Source organism: Ciconia boyciana, chromosome 2, assembly GCF_034638445.1.
Source record: "Ciconia boyciana chromosome 2, ASM3463844v1, whole genome shotgun sequence".
NCBI lineage: Eukaryota > Metazoa > Chordata > Aves > Ciconiiformes > Ciconiidae > Ciconia > Ciconia boyciana.
The window spans coordinates 157,863,371-157,877,051 of record NC_132935.1 but is presented as its reverse complement, the minus strand read 5'-3'; the positions used below and the strand labels follow the sequence as shown (position 1 = coordinate 157,877,051).

At 36.0% G+C, this 13,681-nt stretch overlaps 1 protein-coding gene across 4 annotated transcripts in view; it reads right to left on the bottom strand.

The window, feature by feature from the left end:
- The window catches only part of ESYT2 (extended synaptotagmin 2), a 93,148-nt gene that overhangs the window by 20,820 nt on the left and 58,647 nt on the right, over positions 1-13,681 (bottom strand). For 2 of the 4 annotated variants that reach the window (XM_072854694.1, XM_072854696.1), the window contains exons 7-14: positions 12,541-12,588; positions 11,548-11,603; positions 6,486-6,606; positions 5,701-5,877; positions 5,203-5,285; positions 3,749-3,797; positions 2,995-3,084; positions 2,327-2,422 (exon numbers count right to left, since the gene is read on the bottom strand). In XM_072854694.1, the coding sequence (XP_072710795.1) occupies positions 2,327-2,422; positions 2,995-3,084; positions 3,749-3,797; positions 5,203-5,285; positions 5,701-5,877; positions 6,486-6,606; positions 11,548-11,603; positions 12,541-12,588 (720 nt within the window). The remainder of the gene's footprint in view (positions 1-2,326; positions 2,423-2,994; positions 3,085-3,748; positions 3,798-5,202; positions 5,286-5,700; positions 5,878-6,485; positions 6,607-11,547; positions 11,604-12,540; positions 12,589-13,681) is intronic. The other 2 variants (XM_072854695.1, XM_072854697.1) reach the window with 1 other exon arrangement.

Genomic DNA, 13,681 nt, shown 5'->3' with positions numbered 1-13,681 from the left:
ATAAGGGTCAGTGTAATTTTAACACTTCATTCTCTTTGAACTTTTTGTTCCCCATAAATACAAGCAATCCAAAAGAGCAATTAATTTTGCTATTACACTGCACAACCCCGTCAGTGAATATGAACACAACATGAGAAGCCAGCAGACTTTCATGTTTAGTCTTGTAAATGTTGTTCCATATTAGAATCAAATGCACATAAAAAAGCTGTATTCACTATAATTCACTGCAGTTTGTCTAGCAGCTCCATGACATTATCTAAGCACTGTCTTTATAGAATCTATAGAAATCTTTTCAGTTCTCCCGCATGAAGAAGTCTTCCCATGATATTTTTCCCCCCCACTTAACTGTGAACCCTTTTTGTAGCTGGTTTTGGACAACTTGAATTTAACAGAGTATTGTATTATTTTATTGTTGTAAACTTGTAAATGGAATTTTCAAGTGTTCAATGTTACTTTCTATCATATTCTTTATAACACATTTCTGGAAAGAAAATGACTTGAAGTGAAATACTGAGTCATTTGTAGCAACTGCTTTTCTGGGCTGGTAGAGCAAGGAAAAAAAAAAAAAAAAGAGGGTTAAACAGGTCCCACGCTACAACCATCCTTATTCTCAACCCACCCAGGCAATCTTGTACTGTAGACAGAACATCAGACACAGCAATAAGAAATTTGGGATCCTGTTCCCAAATTTCCTAACTGGTCAGCTTTGTGCAAGGAACTTCCCCATTCTGTACCCTACAGTTTAGAGATCTACTGATTAGAAGTACTGATTAAGACATTGAAATTTAAATACTGTCCCCAAAAGTAGGTAGAACCTAAGACTTGCAGCCTAATCTTTCTGAAGGAGGGAGACAATGTTACAGAATGCTTGTTCAAAACAGGAAGGGAAAAAACTAAACTTATGACAAAGCCTCTGAGTATTTGCTGGAGAAGCTAATCTAATATAGAGAAGCAGAGTTGTATGGAAAAAAATTGGACACTGTGGATAAGAGAACTTTAAACTATTCAATTTAAGTAAGAGTCTTTAGTGTATTTTAACAAATATATTAAACTTGTAACAGTTTGAGTAAAACCCAGTAGCCGAACAAGAAAATACAGAAATGGGTTCAATTTAATCTAGTGCACAAAACAGATAGCAGACGGACTTTTTCTGTGTGTTGCAGTATTCTGAAACTGATGTTAAGCACATCATAATTCTATTCTATTTCTGCTTACCCTGTAGTAGAGTAATTCTACTCTTTTTCTGCTAAGTTACAGAGTTCCCCTGAATTCAATACAGTGAGGTTACAAAGATAATGCAGAGCTCTATTTCAAATGAGCTACATCTTTTTAGCTTTTAAAATAACCTATAAATACTACTTCCAAACACTGCTCTATGCACCCTGGAACAGACATGAAATCACTAGCCAGTGATGTAAATTGTTTAGGCTACTAAGCTTTCATTTGTTACCACTCTGTTTGATGCAGCATTTTAACTTAAATTGGAGTGGACAAATTTGCAAAATGCATGCAAAAAAATCTGAGGCTTGAAAACTTTATTCTCTGATTAGTATTGTAGTCATCACTTCCAGAATTTCTCATCTAATAGCAATGCTGAAAAACAGCAAAACTCAGTGTTATGCTTCACGTATCTATTTATGGTCAAGTTTACTTTATTACTGCTATAATTTACAACCAGGAACAGTACTTTACTAACCTGAAATAAACTCCAAAACAGTCTGTGCTTGTCATAAACAAGCTCCTTCACAGTCCCATAATATAATCCATATAATGACAGAACCATTAATTTTTTTGGTTTTATGTTTTGCATGAGCAAATAAACAATACTCCAAATGACAACCTGACAGAAATTTCATAAAAGTATTCTGCCACTGTAACATCAACCGCACAGTATTAATTTCATGATGAGGACTTCAGTACCTTCAAATCTACCATAGATACCCTAAACCAAAGCAAGCAAGTGTACCTGAAGTCAAGGAAGTGGGCCTCTTCTCAGTTAGTTCCTTAAAATTCCTCATGCTAATCCCATACTATTTATGGAAAACACTGTGTAATAAAAACATGCAGCCTTTCAAGTCCAGGAAAGGAGCATTCTTCAAAGAAAAATCACACTGATTAAAGAGTAATGTTTTATTAAATATATATCTATAATACTATACTACTAGAAATGTGGACCTTACATTACACGTTTTGAAACAAGAGAAAGTATAGAAAACATGGCATAATGTGTGTTAGTAAAGCAGTGTGCCATACTACCAAGCAAGACATGCTGGAAGCACGCAAGAGATACCCATGACAAAAGGGTATCCATCAGAATATAACTTACAGGCAGGTTTCTTGCTGAGTCCAAATAGAGAATAAGCAATGCAGAAGAAAGTCCGTCATTGGCTTGGTCTTTATCAGCTCTAATGCTTGTTAGCACCTAAACCAAAACCATACTGTAAGCCTTTCTGAAAATCAAATATTATTATTATTTCTGTCCCATTCCTGAAAAATATTTTTAAAACATCTCCGAAAAGGCAAACATTCACAAATGCACACTATGCGCACTATGTAAGAAGTAAGTTTTCAAGACTCATACAGATATTTCAAACCCATCTTTATGGAAATTTCCACCCCATTTCCTAATTATTTTTTTTAGACTGGACAGATTATAATATCATACCCAGCTTTATCTCCCAGGCTAATGAAATGTTAGCTGATATTCTCAAACTATAATATTAAGAGAAAAGAAGACAGCGACAAAAGCATTTTAAAATCCCATGCCACAAGAGTACATTGACAGTTATGACTGGTTTGAGATTTCTAAAGACAAACAGCTTGGAATAAAGTTACAGGTTTATCCAAATTCACAACAGCTAGAGAATTAAATTACTTACATACGTAACAAAAAACAACCAAACAACAACAACAAAAAAAAAACCAAAAAACCCACAACAAAAAACACCCCACAACAATTAAGATTAGGATAAAAATAATATGTTCCTTTAATACCTTGTCTAGATTTTCAGCAGTTGGCATCAATGTGAGCCATTCCAGTTTTAAATGCAATTTTCCTTTGGACACTTCATCCAAAGTAAACCACTAAAAGTTAAGCAAAGTAATGTGAAATAATCTGACGCAAAACAAATACATGATTGCAATTGGCTGTTCAGGACATTTAGGAAATGCTAAACTCTACTAGAAATCTTGTAGAGCTGAAGTCTGCATAACCTGAAAAGATCTGATTCATTGTTTAAAATGTCCTATTTCACACTAAATATTACAACACACAATAACAAAAACAGCCACGCAAACCTCTATGTTATATAGTAAAAGCATTTTTAAAATATCAAGAGAATTCTTTAAATTCTGTAAAGATGTTCTGGAAATAAAAACCCTGCATAACATTACTATAAAATCTCTCTTGCACGTAGGACAAAAATTAGTCTGCTAAGTCTAATAATAGGCAGTTAACTATTCTCCTGCAAGAAAAAGCTCTCACCAAATATGTAAGTTACTGGGTTTTGCATTTACGTACTAGTAATCGTAAAACCCCAAGACAGAAGAAGAATGGCATTATCATTTGGATTTCACCAATTCAGATATCCCTTAAACCACTGTACTGATCATAACGGAACCTATTTCTATAGCATTAAGGTTATTCTTGCATATACAGGAACTATCCCCAAGAAAAAAATAATAATACAAGAACAACTACATATACAACAGATGGGTTTTTTTAAACCAAAACTTACTGGACACTTACCTCATCTAGAAGACGCTCTTTTTCAACTTCAATTAAATCTATCATCAAACTAGAAAAAAGAAAAGAAAACAAACAAACAAAATCAGTATTTTAGCCAAGAAGCAAAAAATCTAATACAGAACTCAAACCCCACCCTGTGCTTGCTGAGTATCCAGGCTTCCACTGAGATCAAAAGAGCAGAATACTATTCTTTTAGCCCCTGAGAGAGGAAGAAGTAGGGAATGAAATGGCTGAACGAAGATGAATGCAGGATAACAGAAAATATGCCTATACTAGAGCCTATTTTGTAGCAACGAGGGCAACTGGCACAATAAGGCTCACATACGTATGACCAAACTCTCAAAACAGTGACCACATCCAAACTACCCACTGGAAATAGCCCCTGGACATATGCTATGACCGAATTCATGCTTTGGCATTGTCTGGGAGAGTGCTAGTTCACACAAGCTAAAAATGTACCGGGGAATCTGCTAAAAATTAAACAGGGCAGACAACTGCATGCCAGTGCATGAACATTTGTCGTGGCTTTATATTTTATTAGTACTGATGTACACATTATGCCACTTCCCCCCCCCACCACTTCAGTGTAAGATTAGGGAAGTGCAAAGAAAAGAAGCCTTTGTACTACCTACTTCTTTATTTTAATGAGAAGAGAAGTAGGTACTGTTGCTCCTGTTAAGAGAGAAGGAGCTGGAAAGATAAGGGAGTTCTACTCTGTATGGAAAGCAACAATGGGAAGCTCCAAAACTCTGCAAGAAATAAAGGTGACAAATTACTGGAGAAAGAAGCTGACTGAAACCCTGAAATGTTTATGGGTAAACACTAAAGGTAGGCCTATGGAATCTAAGAGTGAGTAATGTTTGCGAAAGCATTACACCAAAATTTTTTCTTTAACCAAATAGTTAAGATCAGCTCTTAGAGAAAAATAAACTGTGAGCTAGCCATTTAAAAACTATGAAGATGAAGAAGATACACAGTTATAAAGCTATATTAACTTTGCCTGAAGAAATAATTAAGACTTAGTGCTAGCTTACGAACATTAAAGCAGGTAGGGTACAATTCCTAAAAAAAAAAAAAAAAAAAACCAAAAAAAAACCCCAAAACCACAAACCAAAAGAAAAACCAAACAAAAAACCCCACCCAAACCCAACCTTTTTTTTTTTTCCGGGTACCACAATACTTACCTTATTTTTTTTTTTTAATATATAAACATATAGATGCATATGTATACACACAAGCATTTTTATATACATATATTTACATATATGAAGTAATTAGGGAAATACTACCACCATTTTTAAAACTTAATGTATTTATAAATATAGTAATATAGCAGAATTACAACTGCAATAAAACACAAAAAGAAAAGAAAAAAACCAAACAAAAAACCAAGATTACATAGAAATATGTCAGCTCTTTTCAATACCTACAAGCATATTCTCTATAACATTTACCTTCCCAGGAAGTCATCTTTATCTGGATCTTCATCAAAGAGCTCAATCTCTAGCTCCTGTCCTGGATGTTCATATACTAAGGCCTGGAAGTACAGTAAGATGGCGCTGTCAATGGTAAAACTAACCAGCTTTGTTAAAAGGTATAGTAACAGTAAAAAATTGAACTGCAGTGCCTTTGTGTATTAAAACATATCAACAAGCAAATGCTTTTAAAAAGATGCAATTTAATGAGTAGAGCAAGTATAAGAGCTTTTCAGATGCGATTTGCTAATGTTGGCTTTAAGAGACTAGGCTGCTTTTCAGAATTACTATGCCTAGTCTAGACAAAAGTAGTATATAAATCACTGGATAATTTCTGTTTTGTTACAGAACTTTAGGCTTTTAGAGGGAGACATCAAGAAGCTCCTCGAGGAAGTCCCCAGAGTATCATCTTTAACAAAAGAAACTTTAGAAGACAACTTTACACAATGCACAACAAGGTATTTTTATTGATTATACCTCATAAACTTCATTCCATTTTGGATTGAGATTTTCTTTGATGACCTTGCTTTGGAAAATCTGGTTGCCCACACGGATGATTCCATAAGGATCTGACTTTCCTTTGACAATCCCTTTTAGGTAAGTATCTTTCCCCTCCAGGTCCTGAGCTTCAATAAAGTGTATCCTTAGAACACCCTGAAAAAGGAAAAGATGAGTTTATGTAGTAATCTGAAAGCCTCCATGTCATCACAATTTATGCAATATATGTTTTATAATTTCCATTGCGATTTCCTTAACATGAAACTTAGTTTGGACACCCTGTAAATGGAGGGATATCAATGATGATCCACATACACAGTAGACCTAGCATTCAAGAGATTCCTGAAAAGAAAACATCATCAACAATCAGAAACATGCCAGTTATAAAGAAATGCCATGCTACTGGAAGTGAGTAGCAATAAGTAGTAACAACTTCAAATTGAAGAGCACTAACAATAATTTGCAGTGATAATATAAAACGTGCTACTTAATTTTTAGTCTATACAGTTGAACTATATTTTAACAAGTAATATGTTTAAGGTGCTAGCAAAACAAAAAAATTATTCTTGGTGTTATTATGAAACGCTAACTCCACAGAAATTATTATAAATTAAGGCAATTATTTTAAGTGACTGGATTCACAATAACTTGTACTACTGCAATAACTATATTTAGAAATTCACACAGATGTGTGTACCTTTAACAGTTACTACTACAGAAAAAAATAAATGCCAAATCATTAGTATTAACAGAAACATGCTTACCTTTGGTATAGGAAACCTCAGCTGAGCAATCTGCACTTCACTGACAAGAGGGACTGTAATTCTATTTGGAAGGACCAGGTAGTTGGATATTATATCCAGTATTATTGTATCTGATAAGCCACTGTTGGAGAAAATAATCCTCAGTTACTTCATGAGAATTAAACACATATTATGTCACACTAATATACTCCTTCTGCTGCTTAACAACCTAAATGGAGAAAACATTTGCCTTTTTGGGGGTGTAGAAGACATCTGGTTTTTAAACACTTTTTTTAAAATAAAGGATTCTTGCCAAAATGGCCACCAGGTGGAAGCAGCTGACACCGAATAGCAGAAACCACAGAGATGAATATAAAGTTCTCTTTTCCCTGCCACCGCCAAGTTCCCTCCTCACCCCTACTCCGCTTTTAAAGCCACCCAGGGTAAAAAGCTGTTGCATAAGTTTTCTTGCCTGCATTGCATATAACCAACCAGATGTTAACTGTTAATCTACTTTTGTATTTCAATAATGATTTAACTGTCCCTGAAAGTTTGGCTAACCATTCCTGTATTGTTATGAAACAAGTTGTCCTCTTGAGCTGGGAGGACTGTCATTTAAAACAGAAACATAAAGAAAACGTGCTCGTGGCCAAGTAAAATATAGCCTAGGGAAGTAAAACAGGTTTTGTTCTGGCAAAAAGGGAGTGGCAGTACAATCACATTGGTAATGAATCATTTAAAAAACCCAACCCATACCTCCCCACAAACACAGAACAGAGAAAGATTTCCTAAGCTACAAGTTTGCCCAGTTTGGGTCTGAACTGACCACAAATCAGTACGTTGTCAGACCAACACCACTGGTTACACACATTGCCTACACTGGCAAAAAGGCAGAACTGGAGTGGTACAATTCACCATGGAAGCCAATTATCCAGGAAGATTTTAGGGGTATGTACAAAGGTTCAGAGAGAAAATTATAAAAATGCTTGAGATATTCTGAATGGCAGGTGCACTCTCACTAAAGCTGGTGGAGCTGCTTCAGGGATGAACTATTTCTCTTCCTAAATACACTTTATGATTCTTCTTTTACAGTCTTTATGAAATTAAGATGCAGATAATGTTTGATTACTTAGAACATTTTTCAGATGAAGCACTTGTGTGTAATCACCTTCTGAAGGTTTTCTAAGACTGAATCTGCAGTTGGGAGTAGCTCTGACTCAGCAGCTAGCATATTTATAAAAACACAAAAGCTGCAGTGAAACGTAATATATATTACATCTTCATTTGGGAAGAAAATTTTGTGGTGAGCAACATGTTACAGTAGAGAGGGGTAACATAATTATCCCATTAAATACAATCTGGCCCATTTCAAATTCACATTGATCTTTCTTGACAGAGATTTGCAACCCGTATAGCCTGCATCCCCTTGGCTACCCACTTCCACTGTAAATCCAGATGAACTATGATACATGATAGAACATGGCTGACAATTTAATGGGATCCAGTACAATATGAACAGAACAAACTCAGGGCTGCATCAAGATCAATGGACAGGTCTGTGCAGATTCTCTGAAAGAAGCAACAGTGGACGATGTCAAGAGGAAATGCTCAGAGGAAAAGTTTCCTCTCAACTTCGGTGAGTTCACATCTGCCCTAAAGAGGAGTCTTCATTCCCCTTCCTTTCTTGCAGAGCTTATCCAATCATATTTACAAAGATTTTCATTCTACATGAACACTTAACCCTACAAATTTCAGTAATTCTTAAGACAACTACTACAAGAAGATAATTATGTCATTTGAAAATAAGTAACTTCCTTTAGTCACAATTGTAATGCATGTTGCTTTTCAAATTTTTTCAGTTCCATTTTGCTAAACATCAAGTTTTCAACTTACATAGCTAAGCTTTCTCTAAAATGAGCCAAGAAAATAGAACCCATTATCTTGTTAGAGTTGACTTGAAAATTTAGAGATAAACATCTCAAACGGTCTTAAAGTTAAAAGGAAAAAGAAAAAAAAAAGCTGAGGTGATGGTAACTATGCAAGCAACAACCACACTTTTCGAAATACAAGTCTGATGACAAATCTCCAGTAGAGAGATCAGGTAAGTTTGTTTTGTTCATGCTTTTGTTAGTGTCCCTACCTGGCAAGAAGAGAAAGCTCTACCTTTATGCTCAGTAAAGTGCATGCCTTAAGAACAGATGATTAATGGAGAAAACTAACTGACCAAGGTCAGAGAAAGCAAACTAGCAGTGCAAGAGAGGCAATGATACCAGAGCTGCCTTGAAAGAAACATTACCATGCTCTTCTCTAGTATTGAGTTAAGATCACATACATTATGAAATAAGCTATAGGCATAAACAAACCTATCCTAGACTAGCAAAAGGTTCACAGATCGATTAATGTTCAAATGGAGCTACAGGAGATCTCCTTAAATAAGAGAAAGAAACAGCCTGAAGCACAACAGAGCCCAGTCACTTGCAGGATTCGCAATCCTTTATGCTAGGACCAAACCCCAACTCTGTGATTCCAAAGCTCACTCTCACAATTTTATCCCAAGATAAATGCTTGAATTCCACTAAAACATCTGAGAAATGCATATGAAAAATTAAGCAGCGTTAATGGCATTTCACAAAATTTTACAGAGAGAAACTGGACTCAGAGGAGGTAGCAGATATTCAGTCTTTAAAAACAGGGAGCTGAAAAAGAATACCGAAGATTGTAACTAATTAATGAATTAAATTAATTCTAAAACAACGTGGCACTTTCAAGCTGTTTAAAACTTATCTAACCAAATATTAGCCAATTGGGATGCTCCCAGATGGAAAGTATTCTTCATGAATACAAGGCAAAAATGACAATCTTTTTAATTATTTTATTACTTAAACTAAGAGGGTCTGATCTATGGAAAACAGAGACAAATCACTCATCAAGCAACAGAGAAAGATGTATCAATTTAAACCCTTATGTTGATGCATCATCGATAAACAGCTTCTTAAGTAAAACTCTAAGTCATTGATTCTAAGTACAACTATTTTTTCAGTTCACAAAAATGAGAAGTGTGAAATGCTTCAGATAGTTTATTATAGTAAATGTCTTCAAAAGCTCAATTTCATTGCAGAAAAATAATTGGCAGTTACCTACTCTGTTGTATTGCTCTCTGTTTAGCTCTACTTAACTTTTAGTGACAGAATAAGCAGCTATATATTTTTTCTGCATCATCTTTATTCATACTGCAGAGACAGCACATCTCTGACTGCATGGAGTATTTTTACTACATCTCAAGCAACCATAACAGAATTCATCTTCCCATCATCCACATCCACATCCCCTGCCGACAGCACTTGAGTATTCTCACAGCCTGGCTCCTCCTCACATAGAGATTTTAATTCCACTCCTCCGTAAGCTATACTAATGATGGAATATGAATTACTTTTGTGTCCTTCTCCTTGTGGAGTCATATATGAAGAGCAATGGAAGTTGTTAACAGCTGACAGAAAAGCTTCCAGCAGCAAATGCAGAAATTCATTTAGCAGAAGGCATTTGCAAACAGAGTACAAATAAGTAGTTCAGCGTGCAGCCAACAGCCATAGGACAAAAAAGGTATCTGTGGCAGCAGCTATCTCTTGTTCATCACTGTTCATAACAACTACAATATGTCAAGCTGTCATACCAAAATATACAATCTATCTCTGCAGATAAGGAAACCAAATACAGCACTGAAGAAATCTCTTGGCAAGGCAGAGCATGAGTCACCTCAGTTACAGTTACCATAGAAACTACACCACATCTAGATGGCACCATTATATCCATATGTTGCCAAGCTTGGTTGCTCTGGAAACCATAAACTTGAGATACTTAGAGAGACTTTGTTTACATTTGAGGTTTTGTGTTTGCAATCAGGCAAATATGTAGCATGATATGAATCACAGGAGCCTAGTAAGCTTAAGTACTAAACGTAAATTTATTAGTGTTATACCAAAATAGCAAATTATTACTCAGGAGCTGTACTTTGGAAGCCATTTTCTCACTCGTCAAGAAAACCTCTTTCCTCTGAGGCAATCTTAAGCAGGTTTGAAACAAGCAATTCTTGCAGCCATTAACCTACTTAATGCAAGTTCTAATTTCAAACTGTTCAACTGGGATTCCATGCAATGGCTTCACATGTCTAAGTAAAGCAAAAACCCTTTCAGTCACGCAACTGAGCACTAAAGGATTAATTTAATACCTAAATTCAAACTCTTGCTCTTAAACAATAAAAAATAACTCTGGAGTCAGGCAATTCTTGAGAGTATGGGATCCAATAAAAGGACTAGTCACAAAATCCAGGTGTGTATCAGATCCACCATTATCTCCTTAGCCATTGTCTAAATATTAAAAAGCCGCTGGGTAGCTATTACAACTTGATAATTATGAATATATTCATGGATTTAACCTTATCAGGATTGCAGTGATTCAAAACAGCTTGGTTTTCACCTCTGCTTCTGCTGTTTTCTTTGGGGTTTTATAATGTACTATTTTGAAAAGCTCTGAATAAGCCAAGCATTTTTTCTAGCTATATATGGTCAATATTTTTGCTACTCCATTTGATCTTCACATAATAAACGGAAAGCTTTAAAAGTTCTTGAAGAGATGAGAAAGTTTATTTAATTTGATTACTGTCTTAAGGTATTTCTAGCTACCTTTACACAAGCAACTAGAGATGTATCAACATATAAAAACATAAGCCAAGATGTTGAGAACCCACTGGAGTGAAAAGTAAGGCTGTCTTTCTGCTGTCCTAGGAGACGGCAGATAGGAAATTCTCAAGATTCTGGAAACCTGAAAAGGCTGAGAACACTAAAAAAAGCAGATCAAAAATTATCTTTTCAAAATGTTTTTAACAAGACCTACTAGATATACTTTTGATGTACTCTCATTTGTAGTGAAATCACTACCTTCTGCATATTGACCAATGTCATATAATTCTAAATTAAGAGAAAATGGCTCAGAGTCATTTAACCTAAAATTATCCAGCTTATGGTCTTCAGATTTTCTGGGGTTTATTGGGGTGGAGGCATATCAAACACACTTTACATATACTCACTTCAGTCCCGGAACATCCAGAAGATTGGTCAGTCCAGTCCAGTTAATTTCCAAAAGCTGTGAATTACAGAGAAAAGAGACAGGAAAAAAAAAAGGAGGGGGGGGAGAAAAGCAGCTTAGAATTCACAACACTGAATAAACAAACCTGACCACTATAGATTCTGATCAGTGGAGGGTTAATAACCAGTTTGCAGGATTTTCTTAAACAGAAAACCAAAACCTCTTCCATGCTGAATAATTTTTAGCCATGGTTTTTAAAACAGAGCTATAAAAACAACTCACCATCCTCTTACCCACCCTTACACACACACATATAAATACACATATGCACCCCCCAATATACACATGTACATAATATCTACTACATACAACCAAGATCAAACAATGAAATGTGGTCCTATTTTCTGGAGAAGTATTTTAATATTCACCATAGAACTGTTATAGATGAACAGTCACTAACATGAACTTGCAAAGTGTAATAAGCTGATGAAGAATCCCATTTGAGACCAGGAAAATAAGAGCTCTAGAAGACATGACCAACAGAAAGAATGAAGGATTGGGATTATGAAGGTGGAAGGAGGACGTGACAACAGCTTGCAAACACAGAGGAGGCTGTTTTCAATGACAAAGAGACAAATTCATTCTACCACTGATGCAGTAAAGAAGAAAGGTGTCAACAGGATTAGGTATCGAATTGAGAAAAATCCTCAGAAATAATTAATAGGGATAACTCCTTGCTAGATCATATATGCTTCCTTCAGTGAAAATCTTTACAGAATATTAGACATACAAATGCTATAAAGGTCCATTATTCTCTTTCAGTGCTGCTGGCATTAACAACTAATGTCTAATGTCCTTTTCAATCCTATAATCTTCTAATTCTAGATAACAAAGCTAATAGAATCGACTTTCCTTATCCCTCTTCTCAGTGAAAACTTTCTATTAACTGCATAGAAGTTAACTGAATATAAGCAACAAACAAATCCAAACTCACCCAACTATCACCATGCTTCCAAATCCAATTAACCCAATCTAAGGATAACTGCATGAAAAAAGGTAAAACGATTTTGAGATTCCTCAGTTAAGAAACTAATTGTGGTGGTTCAGTTAAATGCTGAAACAAAACAACAAATCTCTACAAGAACCTATGTTGCATCTTTCCACAAACAGGCAAGAAGAATCACCCTACTTTCATTTTCTATTAAAAAAAACAGCACATACCATTCTTTATAAAGGATCTATTAATAGTTTAGTTAGTGATTTCCCTTGTGAATACTTCAACTAAAGAGAACACAGAATACGTTTACTTACATAAGGAGCACTGTTACTTAATATACTTTTGTAATGGCAGCCAAACATTTCAACAATGTTACCTATGAAGCACCTAGCCGACCTGCCACAAACAATTAAGCACAAAAAAATCATTATCCTTTCTTCAACGGAAAAGGTAGTAAGATTTAATAACTGAATATTCCAATTCAAAAGGCAAGACATATCATGGGATACTGCAAGAATCTACACAAGCCAGCAACATGACCTTGCCACAAAGAAGGCTAATGGTATCCTGGGCTGCATTAGGCAAAGCATTGCCAGCAAGGTGAGGGGGGTGATCCTTCCCCTCTGCTCAGCACTGGTGAGGCCACACCTGGGGTACTGGGTCCAGTTCTGGGCTCCTCAGCACATGGACATACTGGAGAGAGTCCAACAAAGGGCCACGAAGATGATTAAGGGACTGGAGCATCTCTCCTATAAGGAAAGGCTGATAGAGCTGGGGCTGTTTAGCCTGGAGAAGAGAAGGCTTGGGTGACCTTATTAATGTCTACAAATACCTGAAGTGAGGGTGCAAAGAAGAGAGAGCCAGGCTATTCTCAGTGGTGCTCAGCAACAGGACTAGAGGCAACAGGCACAAACTGAAACACAGGAGGTTCTCTCTGAACATCAGGAAACACTGTTTTACTGTGAGGGTGACAGTGCTGGAGCAGGTTGCCTTGGAGGTACTCAAAATCATCCTCCATCAACCTCCATCCTTGGAGGTACTCAAAAGCCATCTGGACATGGTCCTGGGCAACCAGCTGTAGGTGGCCCTGCTTGACGAGGCGGCTTGGACTAGATGACTTCCAGAGGTCCCTACCAAC